Below are 17,267 nucleotides of genomic sequence, written 5' to 3' on the forward strand. Positions count from 1 at the left end.
AAAGAGGTTAGAATATGGCAACTCGAGCGTCAAAAGGCCGTGCGCATCATTGATCTGTGCGATGGCGGGAAAACAAGGTAGCGGCGCGCTCCCAAGCCAAGCTGTCGGGTCAATTTTCTTTTCTTTTTTCTCACCGTTTCTGGCACGTCTGTGTTACGTGAAACTGGTTAGTACCGTTAATGACCTGTTGGCCAGGAGCGCCAAGGAGGTGGCTGTCCTGGTTGAGAGCTGGGCTGCTTAATTTCTCTTGTTAGCGCAGTCAACAACGCCACTTTCTCATGGGTGATGCGTCGTCGTAGTTGGTCGACTTGATGGCCGACTTCACCTTGGCCAGTCGGGCTCAGCAGCGGCCGGAGGCGTATGAGTTAGTTGTATGACATGGCTGTCTTAGCAGATTTAGCTTCAGAAGGTGGAATGCCGGAACCGTTCCGTGCCGTCGGGCTGATGGGTTGGTATGACGCTTGGCCCATCCGAGTCCAGCCCGACCAACTGCCGTATGTGTTAGCAGGACGCATGTATGAACACGCAAATGCACATGGAAGGAATATGGACAAGACGGGCTTGTATCGGAGGTGTCGGTAGCCAAGTTGGAAGCTGAACAGTACGTAATTGACTAGAATCTGGCAGAAATGCCTTGCTCATGCGTGCGTCGGATGGGACCGGAGCTCGTCATAGGGTAGACGGAGACTGGATGGACGTAACGATGGGCCAAGAGTCGAGGCTCCGATGACGCCGTAGCCGCAGGATCTGAGCGGTGAGGGCACATGAATTCTGTCAAGTGAGGCTGATGGCATGTCTCAGCTGCCAATTGGCGGTATATCGTCCAAAGCATCGGATTGCTACATGGCACTAGGACGAGGAGGGCTTAAACGCTGCTTTACAGCTCATCGATGCGCTCTGCTGGCTAGTTTGTCTGGATACATGCATTTACGCGTGCTAGCTGTCCATACATTGCAGGCCTCGGTAAGAAGAGAATAGGCAGCCTCTTCGGCCGTCGGTGATGGCGGTGCGGTGAGGTTGATGGCGATGCTACGTTGAAGCTGTCGCTTTGCCGGTTTAGCGCTCGCCAGGCACAGCTGGCCGCTGTGGCGCCGGTGGCAACGATCTAGCCGCTATGGAGCGGCTCCAATCACCGACATGGGTCTCGGGATACGGGGCAGCATCACCTGCATCCAGGAGGAGGAGTACATGATGGGCCGAGAGGTTGATTGGCAGATTATACCTGTGGAGTATAGGCACTGAGCAGCCGCTGTTGGGTACCCATGCACAAGACACGGCCATGTGTATTCGGCGGCTGTGCTCATTTGAAGCCATGTACGTCGGGTAACACAGCACATGTAGGAACAGGGCAGATGGTGCGACCCCATGTAGCCGCATTAGCTCTGCTGGGCTCCAGCTGTTGATGCATGCCATCTCAGTCCACGGTGGGATTGACCAATTTACAGCACATGCATTCATTAATCTTTCTCACACCGAGCCAGCGCACTCGACTTGGCGCTGGGCGCTGACTGCAGCTCGCACTAGCAGCCCTAATTGCTGCGAGTTGCAGGCTGCATGGATGCCAGTTTAGCATTGCCAGCACTTCTGGCATTCTTCTGCTGCATGTGCAAAGTCGATTAGCTTTCCAGATGCTGGCATTTTGTCTAATGCACGGGGCTCAAGTGAGTAAGAAACGGTGCAAGTGCTTCATATAGACGAGATACGCGCGTCAGGCTCTGTTGTACGACATGGAGCACGTCCCAATTGCAATCCTTGACTCGACTTTACATCCGAGACCGAATCGCCACTTCCCGATTTTAGACCCCACATCCCCGACCCTGGAACCGATGACGGCGTCCCTGGCCTGGAGCAGAGATGGAGATGGCAAATGAAAGGACAAAATAGATGAAATGATACGAGAGTTGAGAGATGATGACTTTATACATCTCGGGTATTAAACATGTAACATGTAGGAGGAATCCGTCCAAGCAGACAGTCTGATGGCATAATAAACTGCTCTCAGGCACCTGTTAGATTCGGGTCCCGTGCCCAGCTCGCAAAGTGGCACATGTAGCTCCCGCAGTGGCTAGCTCTATCGGCGCAAGCCCACAGCCACAGAGCCGGCGCCACGTTCCGACTCCATCCTCGCGGCTCATCTGCTCCGTCAACCTCGAAGCTGAACCTGCTCTCGCAGCAATACTTGTGCAATTCTTGTTCATTATCGCATGCCTAGTCTGGCAGGCTAACTAACGGCCGGGTGCGTCTCGTCGACTGCCGCCCGCCTGAAACATGCAAGTCGACGTCCTGCCATCGTATCAGCAGGCCACCTCTCGGGGCGACTGGCTGCGGCTGGCGGCTCCATACGTTGCCTTCACCGACTATCCAGCTCTGTGCTGTGTGAACCGCCGCTTCTGGTCCGTCTTTGCGCCGCGGATATGGAGAGACCCGTGTGCGGCGTCTGGGTGGCTGGGATGGAGAGGAGACAGTGGTGAGTCTATCCGGCACTGGCAGCATCCGCAGTATCAGACACAAGGGAGACTCTCCAGGTGAGAGGAAGAGTAAAGAAGGCATAGAAATCGAGGTTGTAAAGAAAGGAGAGAAAGTGGAGAAGAGTAGAAAACGTACAGGAGTCAGATGGTAGAGGACAAGGAGAAAAATACTGGGCTAATTGTTGTTTTGACAGATGTCATATCCTGGTGGATCGACTTTATAGATCTCAAGTTACACAAGCTCTCAGCCCATACTCGCGCATTAGTCCGCGTGCTAGATGCAAGAGCAGCGGCGGGAGACTTCAGCTTGTATCTCGGCCTCACAGAAAAGGCCGTTATTCGAGCCTTGGAGCTCTTGCCAAACCTGCAGAGCCTTCTACTTGATAACAGCCCTAACATGGAATTGCGCTTTCAGCGCAGCGGCGCCATCAATCGTCAGTTGGAACTGTCCATGTTGAGCGTCAAGAATTGTCCAAATGGAGTACCTATAGGACTCATCAAGAATTACTCCCTCCGAGGGCTAGTTTTCTTGGACGTGTCTGGCATTGCCAGCGTAACTCCGCAGTTACTAGAGCCCGTATACTTGCCTGAATTACGTATCCTCAAGCTTTGCCGCCAAGGCATCAGCTCTACAGCATTTGCTGGCTTTTCAGCTGTCCTCGGCCGCCGTTTATGGAGTTTAGATTTAAGTAATAACAAGCTAACTGACGACGCTTTTCAACATAGCTTAAACGCCATGTTCCTAAACAATGACCTGCGATCGGACGCCCGTGCTCAGACAGAGGGCGCCCTGGAGAAGCTTCCTGTCATCACAAGAGGCCATGGTCAGTTCTTCATGCTTCACGAGACAGCTCAAAGCATTCTGTTTGTTCCCGACGAGAGGTATCTGGCGGATACTCCACCATATACCGCTCCCAACGCTCCCAACAACGTGATAACGCGGTCAGACGGCTCTGTCCCTGTGCGCTCAGACACAGCCGATGGTGTCTTACGTCTCCTGTCTCGACATGACGCCACTGACGCGGCACATCACATACAAAGCTCAGGCCTCACGCATCTGCACCTGTCGGGCAATCATTTCTCTGCGTTTGCAATAGAAAGGATGCTGCGGGAGTCCCATGGCCAACTGGAGCACTTTGACTGCGACTCAATGCGTTTCTTTCCGCCAAGTGCAGTGAGAGGACATTTGTTGTGTCCATCCAATGCAATCCAGGTGGACGGCTTCTCGGGCCTATCACATATTTTTCGCCCAGTGTGGTCTTCCAATCTCCAGTCCCTCAGGATACATCATTCGCTCGTGACAAATATTCCTACCCTCCGATGTAGTAGGTACTCTTCCGTTGAAAGCACGTACTTGGCGGAAACGCAAATACATGCCCGTCTCAACCTTGCTTACCCACTGGCTTTTGTTCCGGATATGAATCCTCGGCTAGAGTCTTTGACATTAACTTGCGTTCCGCGCCATTCTTTCGGCTTGCTCGTTAAAATGTTGATATCCTTTCTTCAACAGCTGGGCTTACAAGAGTCTTATGTGACGGAAACAAACAAAGCAGAGGCGTCTCGACCGGGAAAATCGCTGCGCTTGGTGCGCGGCCTTCGGAATCTGACATTAGAAATGGAGCCAGAATCTTTAAATAGAGACGACGCCGAACATCTCATGACCTTTGACGAGACCCAATACAGTTTCTTTGACAGCCCAATAGAGGAGACGCCATTGTCACCAAGACCCGCTTTGGACCTTTGGACTTGCCCCGACAAGAGTCAACTCAACTCTCCGTTGACAACTGTACAGCCATGGGATGCATATAATCCAATGCCAAGGACCTCAGATAGAGATACCATGAAAGACCAGTGGGTGCTCCATCAGCCAGAAGACGGCAGAAGTGATGCTATTGTGGTGTGGGCTGGCAATCCTGAAGCGCCAAATGACGTTGTCAAATTATACAACTATCTGGTTATCAACTGTGGCTTGAAAGAGGATGCAGGTCCCGTCAATCTCGCTCAGCAGAAAGCCGGTGCCCCTTGCGAATGCCTGATCTTCCACACTGTTTGGCTCTATGCTTCTTTGCCACAGCGGATACAACCGCCTCAGGCCGCAACACTTCAAGAGGAGATCAAGTCCAAGTCGAAGAATGTAGCTGCTACATTGCGTCGGCTCCGGGTCCCGACACGTGAAGCCTTTGAGGCGGCACGAAAGATTGACCCCGACACTACAAATTGGTATTGGGGAGGAACCTTGAGAATCATAGACTCGCAATAGATACCCGACTCTGTTGGATGATTTGTTGTTGCAAGTTTTAATGACCAATAGAATATCTGAAACGTACAGAACATGCGTATTTTTTCCCATCTTTTTGCCTCCCGCTTGGCAGAGTCGCATGTATTACATGGAACGTACGTCGACATGATTTGAGACAACAGACAAGGATTATCGAATGCTGTGTTTCCAGCGACAACCGAGACATACGCCGTCAAGCTTTCTTCATCGTGCTGCCACTGGCATGCCAATGAGGAACTTTCAGAGCCGCCTAGACAGCCGTTTGTGCCCACGGTTAGCACGGCTATTTGACACTTGTTCTACGAGACGGCATGATTCCTTTACGCGGCGCCACGGCGCAGGCAGCCGGTGTGTGCTGTCTCTTCGGATAGAGTCCCCCGTCATTAAGACAGCTGCACTTTGTAGAGCGTGCAAAATAGCATGTCTGGTTTGTTGGAGCTAGTAAGCGTACTCGTATTCTGCTCGGAGAGAGCAGGTGCCGGATGGAGACACTTTCTGTGCTTTCTATGATGGCCGTTTCTTGTGCATGGCTTTCGGATCGGTGAAAGCAGATTGGTGCAAAGCTGGTGTTGGGACCACTGCTGCCTTAATCTGCGGCTGAAACATGCATGTGTGCCGAAGCGGTGGGAATAGTAGTGAATGCTACTCTGACGGAATCGAAGCCCAGTGTGAGGGTGCTTCCTTGTTTGATGCAATAAACCGCTATTCATGACGAATAGCGGCGTTTGTGGCGAGATGACCGATGGTTATGGCAGGGTGGGTGTTGATGTATGAGAACGAACAAGTTGGGCCGTCTTGGCCTGTGGGCCTCGACTATGTCTCAGAATCGTTAATCTCTTCCCAAGCACGCAGTGGCATGTGATTCGTAGATGGACACGGACGTGATGCCGAGCGGCTGGGAGGAAAAAGGAGCAAAGGTGGCGGCTGCTTGGATACCCGAGCCCGCAAGGATGGCCCCCGTTCGTTTAGCTGTAATGATGGGACTAGCAAGCATTCGATATGCTACTATTTGCCTACGTGTTCAGCTTGGGAATGAGTTGCGTTTGATTCGACGGGAGTAAGTGCGGCTGGAGGCTTTGCCCGTTGGGTCCGTGTGCCGATGACTTGGTTTGAGATGATTGGGTCTTTGAGTTGCATTTCTATTAGCCAAGTGCATAGCGTTATACTACGACTACTACACAATAAATGCGTTGGAAGAAACAGCTCATAATAGAAAGCCTAAGCAAATACAGGTACTGTGGCCAACCGGTCCGTCACCCGACTCTTGTTTTCTCACATGCCTTGCAAGAGCCAATCATTTCGTTTCTTTTTTTCCTCATTAGGCAATCCAATAGCGCTTTTTTTCGTTTCTTTTTAACAAATAGCGCTCATTATTAGGCTGAGCTATCTTTTTTTTTTTTTCTGACATGGGTGGGTGACATTCCGTGTCTGGAGGTGCCGCCTGCCCCCCCTGAGTTCTGTGCCGGAGAATAACAGGGGTGGGCTAATGTGAAGGTATTGAGAGGCTCAAATGCGTCAGTGATAGGGGAGTTTTCTAATAAGAAATTGCTTTTGAAGGTTACTTTTTTTTAATAGTTGCTTTTCGGAACCCGGAGAGGTATTCTGGCCTCCTTGCTGGCTGAGAGGGGGGGTGTTCGGTGAGGTCGTTTTGATGCAGCTTGTCGGAAGGGGAATAGGATGATGAGTTAGGCGTCGTTTGGACTAGATTGGATTTAAATTGGATGGCTTGTGGATGGATGCGGAAGAGGGTTTTTGCTTTGCCTTTTGCTGCCTAGTTTTATATGCAGCTCGATGTGTGGAGGCGGTGAAGGGGAAGAGGCACGGTACGGGATGATTGAGGCGGGATGGGGTGTAGTATGCATTGGATCATTTTGGCTGTTTGCTTTTTGCTCATTGGAAGTAGGAGATGAGAGTTTGTGTATGCGTGCAGGGGGCAATTGTACTTGTATGAGCAAACTGTGTAGTAACTTTGTGTGAGCGGCTTATAGATAGGGCTGATATAAAGAGAGCTGGTCAAAATTTACTCATGACATTTACTGGTATCGGGTAGAATAATGGAGCCACTAGTCGTAGTAAAGACCTTTTGGATGAGGATGCGTCAAGTAACATCTGATTGTAACTGATTCAGAGCCGTAAACCTCAGTGACTTTGTATAGTTGAGATGTTTCGTATCTGAGTCTTTGTCGTCATAAAACTTATGAAACTGAACAGAAGAGAAGTGCTGTGTAGGATGATTGTAGTATATCTGGTAGTCACATGTCTCGCCTAGTTGCTTTGAACTTCTGTGTTGGTAATATTGGAAAGTCATCAAGATCAAAGACGAATTAGTCAATATAGATGATAGTAACATTGGATAAGCAGAAATTGCAAACAAGATTCGTTACAAATGCCATTTTTTAGATTGTTACTCCGTGGGAATATGAAAAATGTGAGCAATATTGCTAATACCATTATGTTGGCAGTAATAATATCAAGAGCGACGTAGATTACTGAGAAACATGTATGCTGAGTGGTTGTTTATACAAGTGATAGGGTAGCAAAGGATATATAGAAACTATAAGTAATGCTGATTGCAGTAAGACGTAGCGAGAGTATCATAAGCAAAGATTCAGCTTAAGAAATGCTGTGTCCTTCTGCAAGTGCCGGCCTGCTCAATGCTATCTCTTGAGTAGAATTGAGAAATACTTTGTCTTCGGCTTTAAATTATAAAAAGACATTATTTTGTCATACCAAAATCGCTGATTCATTTTCCCATCTGTTGAAGTTTTGGTAACAAACATACAATTTTAAAACTATAGAATGCTTTGAAAGAAGAAACTTTTCAGCATCATTACTACCTTTCTCTGATAGACCTTCCCTTGACCACATTGCTCAAGTCGCCTACAGGAATCTGAATTGGAAAATCGACAATAGCCAGCGAAATAGCCAAAAGGATATACCACCCAGCCAAACACGTCACGAAAGCCGAAGCGCCAGCGCCCTAAACCTCATTGCACACGGATCAGTTTCTTGAGGCTCTCTCTTCATTAAGCACTTGGGAAGACTTCATGTATGAGGGTACGTACCACGAGCAGTTTGTGAGCATAGTCGGCATTTCCCGCAAAATCCTCCGCCTGCGCCCAAAAGGCGCCTGTCAACAGTCCAAAAGCAATAGTCAGGCTGAGAAAGATGACGAAGAAGGCGACGTTTGTGCGTAGCGAGCAGATGAGGAAAATGATACAGAGTAGCCCCATGAAGAGAAACCAAAAGCCTATGATTGTTCACGGAACAGAGAGTCAAAATATTGTATCAAGATACAAGTAAGGAATGGATAGAGACTTACCTAGACTAGCATTGAAGCCAGTTGTTTTAAGACCCTCTGCACCAGCTTCGTCCTCGCCCGCAAAGGAAGAAAACGCTGCAAAGGAGGGATTCAAGACGCCTCCGTAAGAGAGCCAGAATGTACCAAATGTGCAAAACACGACGGCGGGAAAGCTATTGCCGAGGATCCATTCGAGGAGGCCGCCGAGGGTCATGAGGACTCCGCCCTGGAAGAAGTACACCGGGCTGACGGTAGAAGATTCAACAGTTAGCAACCGATTTTCTCAAGTAGTTCAAGGTAGAAATAAAGTGTTGTACGCACATTGTCGCCGCGCCGTCACCGCCTGCGCCGCGCCAACCCATGAGAGCGCATGACAATGGCGTCAAAGCCATGAGGAAACCGACAAGAGCACTAGACAGTTACATGGTCATAGTCAGTAATTGAACAGTCATTGTTGATGTGATAAAAGCCAATGGACGTTTGCCTTACATCGGCGTCGGGTTTCCAAACGTATCTCTCAGCTGTCCCTTGACTTTGCTCTGCGGCGCCAGATACAGCTTCTCGAACAGCTCCGGCGTCATGCTAATGCTCGCTGCGGAGCGGAATCGGTTGAGGGCATCTAAACGGTCCGAGTCGGAGTCGACATTGCTGCGGGTGCCTTTTTCTTCTGCCATGGTTGGGTAATTGGTTTGGTATCAAGGAAGAGTTGGAGGGAAGAAGAAATGAGAGAGTGACAACTCAAACCTGCTTCTCGGTTCGAGCTTTAGAATTTATTGCTCAACTAACCATCTGTCTTCTTCCAGCCTGTCAGCGCCTTATCAACAACCTTGTTGGCCTCCTTTGTCCCGGACCCAGTAGCAGCCACGCAGAAACCTTACATTGCGTTGCCAAGCTGTTTAAACTCCGACTATTCAACTGCCTGGAGCTCCAATTGTCGGGAGCTGCCATCTCCCGGCCGCCCGATGTTAGCATGGATAGGTCTTACCTGCAGTACGCGTTACCCCAGACTTTGTGTCATGGCAGCAATCTCAGTTCCTCTTCCCCGTACTAATACCCCATTATCAGGCCACCAGGCCCTCGCCCGTCAACCATTCAGCTGCAATCCTTCCAAACCCCCCACATCAGGAAACATCCTAGCAAAAGCAGCCCAAGCAAAAGCCAGGAAATGAGTCTCACCGCATATACGGAGACATGGCGTTCTCCGTCCACCCATTCCTTCCAATGGCGTCTGTTGAATCTCGTGGTTCAAACTCGCCGTCTTTCCTAATATAGCAACCCATCTCTGTTTGGGCTGCTCCACTATTCCCAGCCAGATTCACTAGCCAATCCACTTCCCGCATTCTTCCCCGCCTTTCTCCACAGACCTACTTTATATCCGCTTGCCCGAGAGTACGTGAGGTTGGTATTTCATAGGCCAACGTCTATTCCTTTGACTTTTACTGGAGTGTTGGTTGTGTAGAAATGACTATGTTCTATCAGGAATAGAGAGCAAGCGATGTTTTAATTCTGAACGAGCCGCGTGTCCGTCGCGTAGTGGGAGTTGGCATCAAGTCTACTTGGAAACGATGCGAGTCTGCTGGGAATTGTTACTTCAATGTAACCTGCAGCTGATTGTCGGTGAATAGCAGGCGTTATTCTGAGGGGGGAAAAGTTGATACAACCTTAAAATCACAAGCATGCCAAATCCACCCATCTTCAAAGTAGAAAACAGAGTCACCGTAAGAAAACGCCATTCATCCAATCATTCAATCGCCATTTTAGAACCCCTCTACACAACCGTCCCGTATCGTCCTACAGCTCCCCCCGTAATATATGTATCAAAACAAGAATAGTTACAAAGTAGGGGATATATCCTACCCTCGAACCCCAATCCGACAATTTTTATTAGTCTCCAGCCCGGGCGGTTAAGGACGCCCAGCCCAATCTATGCCAAAAAAAAGAAAAAAAAAAAAAAGAAACGAGTTTTCCGCTGAACACACAGAACAGACGCCCGCGAGCAAAATTGTGCATATGGCGAGATGCATTTGTCCCGTGATGGAATAGTGTTTTTGGTTTGTAATTCGCGGGTAACCAGCCGCTCTTCATGCGCCTATTTTCTTCTTTCTCTTGTCTCTTCTGTCTCTTCTCTTTCTCTCTTCTCTTTCTTCTCGTCTTTTGTCTTTCGTCTTTCGTCTTTCGTCGTTTACTCTAGTATCTACTCTCGGGAGACGTCACGACCGAAAGCCTTGGACTTGAGCCAGTCCAGGAGGACCAGGACACGGTTTCGTGCTGTTGATTGTTAGCTAGAGCAAATTGAAATAGGACCACAATTAGAAGGAATACATACGGCTGAAGCACATGGAGAGGTAGACACTTCTCCAGAAGAGGTAGGTGACGCTGCCACCGGTGGCAAGATTGCCGTTCCACCAGCTGACGTCGGCGACGGCCTTGTCGCTGCCAATGTAGGCCAAGCTTCCCTGGTGACTGTACTTGAAAGGCTTGATGTCGCGAATCTTCTTGAGTTGCCTCTCCAGGAGCTCAATCTCCTGGGAAGCCTCGGCCGAGTTACCGCCGGCAATGTTCAGCTTGCCGCTCAGCTCCGAGATGCGATCCTCGTGGTTCTCAGTCTTGGCCATGTTGTTGAACAGCTTGCCAAGGAAGTAACCCTCCTGTGAAGCAACCTGAGCGGTAGGGGCGTAGCCAGCGACGGCGCAGTCGCCAATGGCCCAGATGTCGCGGGTGCCCTGCACGACGAGGTACTCGTTGACGGCGAGACCACGGCGCGAGTCCTTTTGAGCAGGAATCTTGCTGGCCAGGTCCTTGACGATGGGGCGGACGGCGTTTCCGGTGGCCCAGACAAGCAGACCGTAAGGGATCTCAACACGCTCCTTGGTTCCGTCGGGGCGGGAAACCTCGGCCTCGACAGTCTTGTCAGTGACACGCTTGACCATGGTCTTGGTCTTGATGTCAATCTTCTCCTCGCGGAGAGTGTTCTCGGTGTAGTCGATCAGAGTCTTGGAGAACATGGGGAGGACGTTGGGCAGGGCCTCGATGAGGGTCACCTTGAAGCGGGGGCTGATGTCAGGGACCAGCTTCTTGATGTCCTCCTCGAAAAAGTCCTGAAGCTCGCCGGCGAACTCAACACCAGTAGGGCCACCTCCAACAACGACCATGTGCATCAGACGGTCAACCTCCTCGGGGGTCTGGTCCTTGAAGGCGGCCGTCTCAACGCAGTCCATGATCTTCTTGCGGATCTGTTGGGCGTCGCCAATCTCCTTGAGGAAGCAGCTGTTCTCGCGGACACCAGGGATGCCAAAGGTGGCGTTTTCCGCACCAACGCCCACAACGAGCATGTCGTAGGGGATCTCAGTCTCCGAAGTGGCGCCCTTGATCTCGGAGTTGTCTGCAATACGCACGACCTTGCGCTCGGGGTCAACGGAGGTGGCCTCGGCTTCAAAGAACTTGGCGACGGCCTTTTTGCCACGGAGAATGCGGCGGACGGGCTCCATGATGGAGCGGTGCTCGATGGTGCCGGTGGTGCATGACGGCAGGAGAGGCGTGAAGAGGAAGTAGTTGCGGGGAGAGACTACGACGACGTTGTAGTTTTCGGTATCGAGCTTCTTGAGGAGGGCAACAGATCCCCAGCCAGTGCCTGTGGCCGGATGGCGCGGTCAGTTCACATTCACAGCCCACGTGAGCGCTTTGCAGCTTGGAGTTGACTCACCCAGAATCACCAGCGTCTTCTTGTTGGGATCGGGCTTGAACTGCTCGTCGGGATGGCGGTCCACGTAGATGTCGTAGGCAGTGTAGCCAACCAGGCCCAGAGCAGACAGGTACGTCAGTCGCCAGGCCCATCTGAAGGTCCGGCGCAGCTTGCCGGGCTTGGGCTTGGGCTTGGGAGCCTCGTCGGCGTAGGCCCTGCGGAAGGCAATGCGGCCCGAGTTGGCGAGCTTCATGGTCGCGGATGGCCTGGCCGCTGATCGCAGCATCATTGACCCCGTAGCGGTCGAGAAGGCTCGTGATGCGACCACGCCGTTGGGACCCAATGGGCCGGCCCGGGCGAGGGCTCTCATGGACTGGGATGAAGCCATTGCTTCACGCCGGAACCGGGGATGTGGGGAGCAATACCAGGAAAGGATGCTGTGAGTAGCAATGATGCTACGATGATACTGAACAATAATACGAAGATGTTTCGAGGATGGTGTTGCAGATGCAGGAAACAGTCCAACGGCGAGCGCTCGGACGGAGCTTGAGCTTGCTCGGTGGGCTACCAGGGCACGGAGGGCTAAGAAAAAAAAGCTGGATGACGCTCGGAGTTCGTTTAGCGGATTTGAATTTTTTCCCTCTTACTCTACTTATTCTTTCTTAACGCGATCCGCCTTCCCGCTGCAGAATTTAATAACGCAGAAATTGATTGGGTCGGGCACCCACTCAAAAGTTTTCCCCCTATCAAGGCGATAAGAAACGTGAGAGCGATAGCAACAGCTTCTTGTCATCGCCTTGACGGCTGTTGCCGCCAGCATGTGCCAACGCCACGACTAATATCTACTGCTCGCTAACATCTCCTCCTGCGTGTGCTTTAGCGTCCGCCCACTGCCGGTCCAGCCTGTGACTTGATCAATGCTTTCCCGCCTCTCTTCCCGGAGGACCGAGTGCTGCGGCCTGCTATCAAAACCATCGAGACTCTGGCTGGGTCTCCGGATTGATGCGCCCAAGGGGCCAATCGCTGGCTAGGACAAACGGGCTCTTCTGGCAGCTGCACTAGGAAATCTGAGCCCTTCGTCCTCTCCCTACCCCTTTCATTCTCACTTAATCTGCTTGTTCTTCCTCCTGTCTCCTCCCCGTCTTCAACAGCCTCCCACTGCCGGTTTGATCCGGGCGGCAGGCTGGCAGAGCCGGGACCACATTTAATGCTTGACGGACCAGCCCCATCGAAGCCACCGGATGCCGAAGCTGTTCCGGCCAGCGGCGCTGACTGAGCGGTGTCGCGGAGAGTTTGAGGCGCTTTTCTCGGGATCTTTCGGAGGGTCCACGACAGGAAAAGGAGCGATGCCGTCTCTCGACAGCTACTATTAGCCGCATGCGATGACGGGAGAGCTTCACTGCAATGAGTAACTGGATGTGCTAGACGCTTTACGACGCATGGCCTGGGGCACGCCATTGGGCCGGTATCGCTGGATGTCTTTATTTCACGAGATGGAGGGGTCCTGCAGTCTGGCCGTGGCCAAGAGGTTAGACGCCGGACTTTCACCACACGACATTGGTCTATTATCAGAAGCAGCCATCTACAGAGTGGAGGTGCAAGCAGGCGAGCCTGATACGCGTGCTCTCCTCCACCCTCCCCACGTCCTGTAACTATATATATGCTGCTGTATGATCTTGGTAGATTGCCGTAGTACCGAGTTGAAACGATGGAGACCTCATGATAGGCCTGGGCTAGTATATTCGAAAAGTAGGTGTTGAAAGGAGGCATTCAATTCTTTGTATTAGCAATTGGAAGCTGGAAGTTCCCGGTGCTGAGAAATAGAGCTGGAGTCATGACTCTCGGAAGTTGGGTTGTCCGGACGGTCTCGAGCTGCATCTTCGGTCACATGCGTATCAGTTGCAGATCAGGTGTCTTGCAGTATGTCAGATGCTCGGAAGTAGAAGCTGGAAACTTGTCTAAGGCGTGTGTCGTTGCTTGTGACAGCCGAGGCAGCTCGAATTCGCACATGATGCTCATCGTTGGTGTTGCTCTTGGTGCTCTGTTGATTGCTGCGTGTACTAGGTATTTTTGCGCCACAGTTGCATGCTTCACCAGCCACAAATACCAGCCACAGCCACTGCAATCTCCCATCTCGAATCTTGATGCATCTTGATATCTGCCATCGCAAAATCGTGCATACTGTAATGGCTTGTTGTTTTACGGTGTTTAGGCCCGCCCATGTAATTGCTGCCTGCGATATAAAGGAGCTGTACTCCAGCTCTTCGACTGCCACTGCTCATATTGGCAGCTGAGGCCCTCGCCGGCCCTGTCCAGTTTCATGTCGCGGCGCTACTTTTCCACCTGAAACACTCGACGACGCACGCCAAGTTCCCACGAATGAGTGCGAGCGTTGCATTCGAGGCCTCCTTGTCGCACCTTTTGCGCTGCGTCCAGCTTTTGGTGCCCTCGGACGAATTGCACGGGGATGGCCGCCTTTTCGCGATTGCCTAGAACGGAAGCGATGCCTCGACGTCGCTGCCAGCTCGACTCTCGAGGCCGTCACGGCGACATTGTTGCGCCTTGCCCGGCTTTGTCGTGGAGATGCAAACATGATGCTCAGGCCTCGAGCAAATCGTCAAACCGCCGCGAGCATGTCCGGCCTTCTCCGTGCGGTGCCAGAAGCTTGCGGTGCCCCCTGTCTCGTTAATGAGATTGAGATGAAGTGGGTATTTTGCAGCTCCCACTGCCAGCATTACAGCACCCCGAGCTCGTCGCTTGCTGCAGATTCCCGCGACATGGGTGCTTTTCTGTATGCGTCTCTGCATTTAGTGAAGCCAGCAGCAGCATTGTAGTCCGTCCCCAGAGGGTCAGAAGGGGGAGGCGCAAGATGGATCTTCGCGGTGTAGCATGTAATGGAGCTCTGGCCATTGGAGTCAGGATGTTTGCCCGATATGGTAGCTCTGAGATGGCTGCTACGCGTGTCCCGTCCTTGCTCCATAATATCATTTGAAGATCCGGAAAGCCAAGCGACCATCTTAATAGCTCACCCCCACGATTTTTTTTCTCTTTCTTCACACTTCCTCTTTGAGAGAGGATGGGGAACAGTTTGATGCTTTCTTGACCCTCTTTTCGCAAACTTCTTTTCTTTTCTTTTCGATGCTATGGGATATTGTTGGTTGTGCTAATTTTTTTTTTCTTTGTTAAAGCCGGAACTGGATTTCGCACGGGTCGATGAATTTTCACGCCTCTTTACTTTCGAAACGATTTTTTTTTTACTTGGGTCTTGTGATGAATTAGGCGCACGTCGATTGAAGCTGGTCTACACGAACGTTGCGTTACAGTTGGGGTTAAAAAGAGCTTGGGCAGTGAATTATGGCGCCGACTTCAAGGATACAGAGACAGCAAACGGATGTTGGACGTTCCGATGGACTGGCAGAGAGGCAGAGGCAGACACGTGACGCATCGTGTGCAAAGAGATGGCTGAGATTCAGATGCAAGAAGAAGAGTTTGGGCGTGAATGTGTCTTTACAGGGACCTCGTACCGACCACGACGCAAGCACCTCTCGTAGGTCTGGAAGCGACACCGATGGGGGGATTGAAGATGGTTCTGCGGCAAGCTTAGAACCGGCGGGCGAATCATTCTCTGCCGGGGCGCATCTGAAGAGGAGCTTGGGGGACCTACTGGACACAGATGATGAGACTGAAGGCGAAAGTGAGGACGAGAACGACGGCCGAAACCACATCGATTTCGGCTTACCGGTTCCCCATTCTAATCCTCTATCACAACTTCTCCCTCATCCACTTCCCTTACCATCGTTGCCGCCAAACCCAATTGCTGCTCTTCTACCACAACGGCCGCCGCCATCATCTCCTCCGCCGGAATCACCTCCGACAGCCGGCTCTCCTGTTGCATCGTCTCCTCAACCGCCACCGCCTCCTGCAGCTTCTCCTGCGGCTGCTCCCTCTCAATCGCATGTACCGCCGTCCATCTCTATCCCTCCTGCAGCATCTCCCACAGACGGCATATCCGAAAATCTTGGAGCTCCCTCGCCTTCCACTACGAATCCTCCTAGATCATCATTTAACGCACCTCTACCCAAGAGCACGTCTACCGGTGATGACAGTGACGACAGCGATGACGACAGCGATGATGACGGTTCATATACTGGCAAGCCTTCCTCAACACGAACTCGAACTACCCTTACGGCTATTGCGCCACCTTATGAGACGCAGACGACAGCGAGCTCGGTGGAAAAGTCCACCATTAGCCGTACGAAAGACGTACCTAGCTCTTTCACAACGTCCGTCATTGTGCCAGACCAGACTGCGAGGACAAAGACGGGAGCACAAATGACAACAGTGACGAGTACGGCAAGCCCAGGTGAAACAGCCGCAGCTGTTCTAGGGCACGAGGCACGTAGGCTGAGCCCAACTGGCGAAAAAGCCGTCATTGCGTCCACGTCCATTGGTGAGTGTGTATCTTTGGGCGGCATAACCCTTCTTTTCCTAGTCTTCATAAAACTTACTATTTTGGCGTTAGGTGGATGTATCATTCTCCTGGTTCTCGCCTGGTTTCTTTGGCGCCTGGCCAAGCGTAAGTCTGCTGGCAGAAAGAGCGCTTGGCCAGCTAGCCGGGACATGCTTGACGGCCCTCGGCGTTTTTCTAACAGAGTTGCTGATCGATTTACATCCATCAAAGGCCATCTCTTGCCAGATACCTTTGGCTGGTGCAGCATTGATGATTCTAACGATGGAGACGGTCCCGTAACCGAGAAGCCGGCCCCAACGCGGGCTCCCACGAAGGCTGGCTTGTTAGAGAGGAGACTGGGAGCCAAGACACCACCCCAGAATGTGACGGTCAATTCCTACGGCATGGTCTTCCGTACACCGATTCTGGGCGACTCAGCGTCGGATATCCTGGAGCGACCCAGAATTACACCGCCACCGGCCACTGAGGTGGCTCGGGAAAGATCCAAGCAGATGGCAGCGGCCCATTTGGAGAGCGCAAGAGCGAGTGTGAGTGCATACACCTCGAGATCGCAATCGTTGGCACCTTTGCGCAAAAACACTCGCATCAGCGATGTCTCCTCTTTATCGTCAGGGTTTGGCGACGGGGACATCGTCATCATTCAGCCCCCCGCTGCTGCTGCCACCTATGCTGCCACTCCAAACCGATCTAATACGTTTGAACCAAATATTAACCTCAGCGCCGTCAGGACTAGCCCTGAGAGGAAGAGCTTCAGCAGCCGATTCTCCCGCAACAACAGCAGAGACCACAGCAGAGACACTTTCATGACAAACTCCTCGGAGGACCTGCGTCCCCGGTTCCGCACCGTCTCCTCCTGGGTACATCAGCAGTCCCGTCGAACGAAGCAGCGATCCGCGGCGAACAGGAGTGAAGACCGTGGAATGGCCACACCTTTGCCGGAGCAGGGATTTGATATGATGATGCCTGATGGAGAGGTGCCGAGGAGAGTTGACTCTTCGATGTGGCAGGAAAAGTGAGATGTTGTATAGCGTGTGATTTGCTGTTTTGTTCTGGGAGAAGGAAGAGCG

General features: G+C 51.8%; 5 protein-coding genes across 5 annotated transcripts; 2 read left to right on the plus strand and 3 right to left on the minus strand.

Moving 5' to 3' along the window:
- Nucleotides 1-2,001: 2,001 nt before the first annotated feature.
- Nucleotides 2,002-6,365, plus strand: TrAtP1_009413 (uncharacterized protein). The gene is made up of 3 exons (XM_014091471.2): nucleotides 2,002-2,467; nucleotides 2,663-6,240; nucleotides 6,304-6,365. The coding sequence occupies exons 1-2, from the start codon at nucleotides 2,269-2,271 to the stop codon at nucleotides 4,726-4,728; spliced, it is 2,265 nt and encodes a 754-aa protein (XP_013946946.2). The 5' UTR covers nucleotides 2,002-2,268; the 3' UTR covers nucleotides 4,729-6,240; nucleotides 6,304-6,365.
- A 1,214-nt stretch (nucleotides 6,366-7,579) lies between these two features.
- TrAtP1_009414 (uncharacterized protein) lies at nucleotides 7,580-8,721 on the minus strand (the record flags this gene model as incomplete). Its single annotated transcript, XM_014091469.2, has 5 exons — nucleotides 7,580-7,726; nucleotides 7,812-7,996; nucleotides 8,069-8,292; nucleotides 8,369-8,458; nucleotides 8,537-8,721. 5 exons carry the CDS (start codon nucleotides 8,719-8,721, stop codon nucleotides 7,580-7,582), a joined length of 831 nt encoding a protein of 276 aa, XP_013946944.1.
- A 987-nt stretch (nucleotides 8,722-9,708) lies between these two features.
- TrAtP1_009415 (uncharacterized protein) lies at nucleotides 9,709-12,406 on the minus strand. Its single transcript, XM_014091468.2, has 3 exons — nucleotides 11,751-12,406; nucleotides 10,374-11,678; nucleotides 9,709-10,315 (listed from the first exon to the last, which is right to left on the minus strand). The coding sequence occupies exons 1-3, from the start codon at nucleotides 12,115-12,117 to the stop codon at nucleotides 10,242-10,244; spliced, it is 1,746 nt and encodes a 581-aa protein (XP_013946943.2). The 5' UTR covers nucleotides 12,118-12,406; the 3' UTR covers nucleotides 9,709-10,241.
- Nucleotides 12,407-12,605: 199 nt separating this feature from the next.
- On the minus strand, nucleotides 12,606-13,499 carry TrAtP1_009416 (uncharacterized protein; the record flags this gene model as incomplete). The annotated part of the gene is made up of 1 exon (XM_066114274.1): nucleotides 12,606-13,499. The coding sequence occupies one exon, from the start codon at nucleotides 13,497-13,499 to the stop codon at nucleotides 12,606-12,608; it is 894 nt and encodes a 297-aa protein (XP_065970368.1).
- A 1,584-nt stretch (nucleotides 13,500-15,083) lies between these two features.
- On the plus strand, nucleotides 15,084-17,216 carry TrAtP1_009417 (uncharacterized protein; the record flags this gene model as incomplete). Its single annotated transcript, XM_066114275.1, has 2 exons — nucleotides 15,084-16,179; nucleotides 16,252-17,216. The coding sequence occupies 2 exons, from the start codon at nucleotides 15,084-15,086 to the stop codon at nucleotides 17,214-17,216; spliced, it is 2,061 nt and encodes a 686-aa protein (XP_065970369.1).
- Nucleotides 17,217-17,267: the final 51 nt, after the last annotated feature.

The sequence above is a fragment of the Trichoderma atroviride genome, chromosome 5 (genome assembly GCF_020647795.1).
Source record: "Trichoderma atroviride chromosome 5, complete sequence".
Taxonomy (NCBI): Eukaryota; Fungi; Ascomycota; class Sordariomycetes; order Hypocreales; family Hypocreaceae; genus Trichoderma; species Trichoderma atroviride.

Bases quoted from the DNA above. Each gene is read 5' to 3' on its own strand.
- TrAtP1_009413 (XM_014091471.2), top strand. From the start codon at position 2,269: ATGCAAGTCGACGTCCTGCCATCGTATCAGCAGGCCACCTCTCGGGGC. The intron at 2,468-2,662 runs GTGAGTCTATCC...TTGTTTTGACAG, and splicing joins GGGATGGAGAGGAGACAGTG to ATGTCATATCCTGGTGGATC.
- TrAtP1_009415 (XM_014091468.2), bottom strand. From the start codon at position 12,117: ATGGCTTCATCCCAGTCCATGAGAGCCCTCGCCCGGGCCGGCCCATTG. The intron at 11,679-11,750 runs GTGAGTCAACTC...ATCCGGCCACAG, and splicing joins GAAGACGCTGGTGATTCTGG to GCACTGGCTGGGGATCTGTT. The intron at 10,316-10,373 runs GTATGTATTCCT...AACAATCAACAG, and splicing joins CCTCTCCATGTGCTTCAGCC to CACGAAACCGTGTCCTGGTC.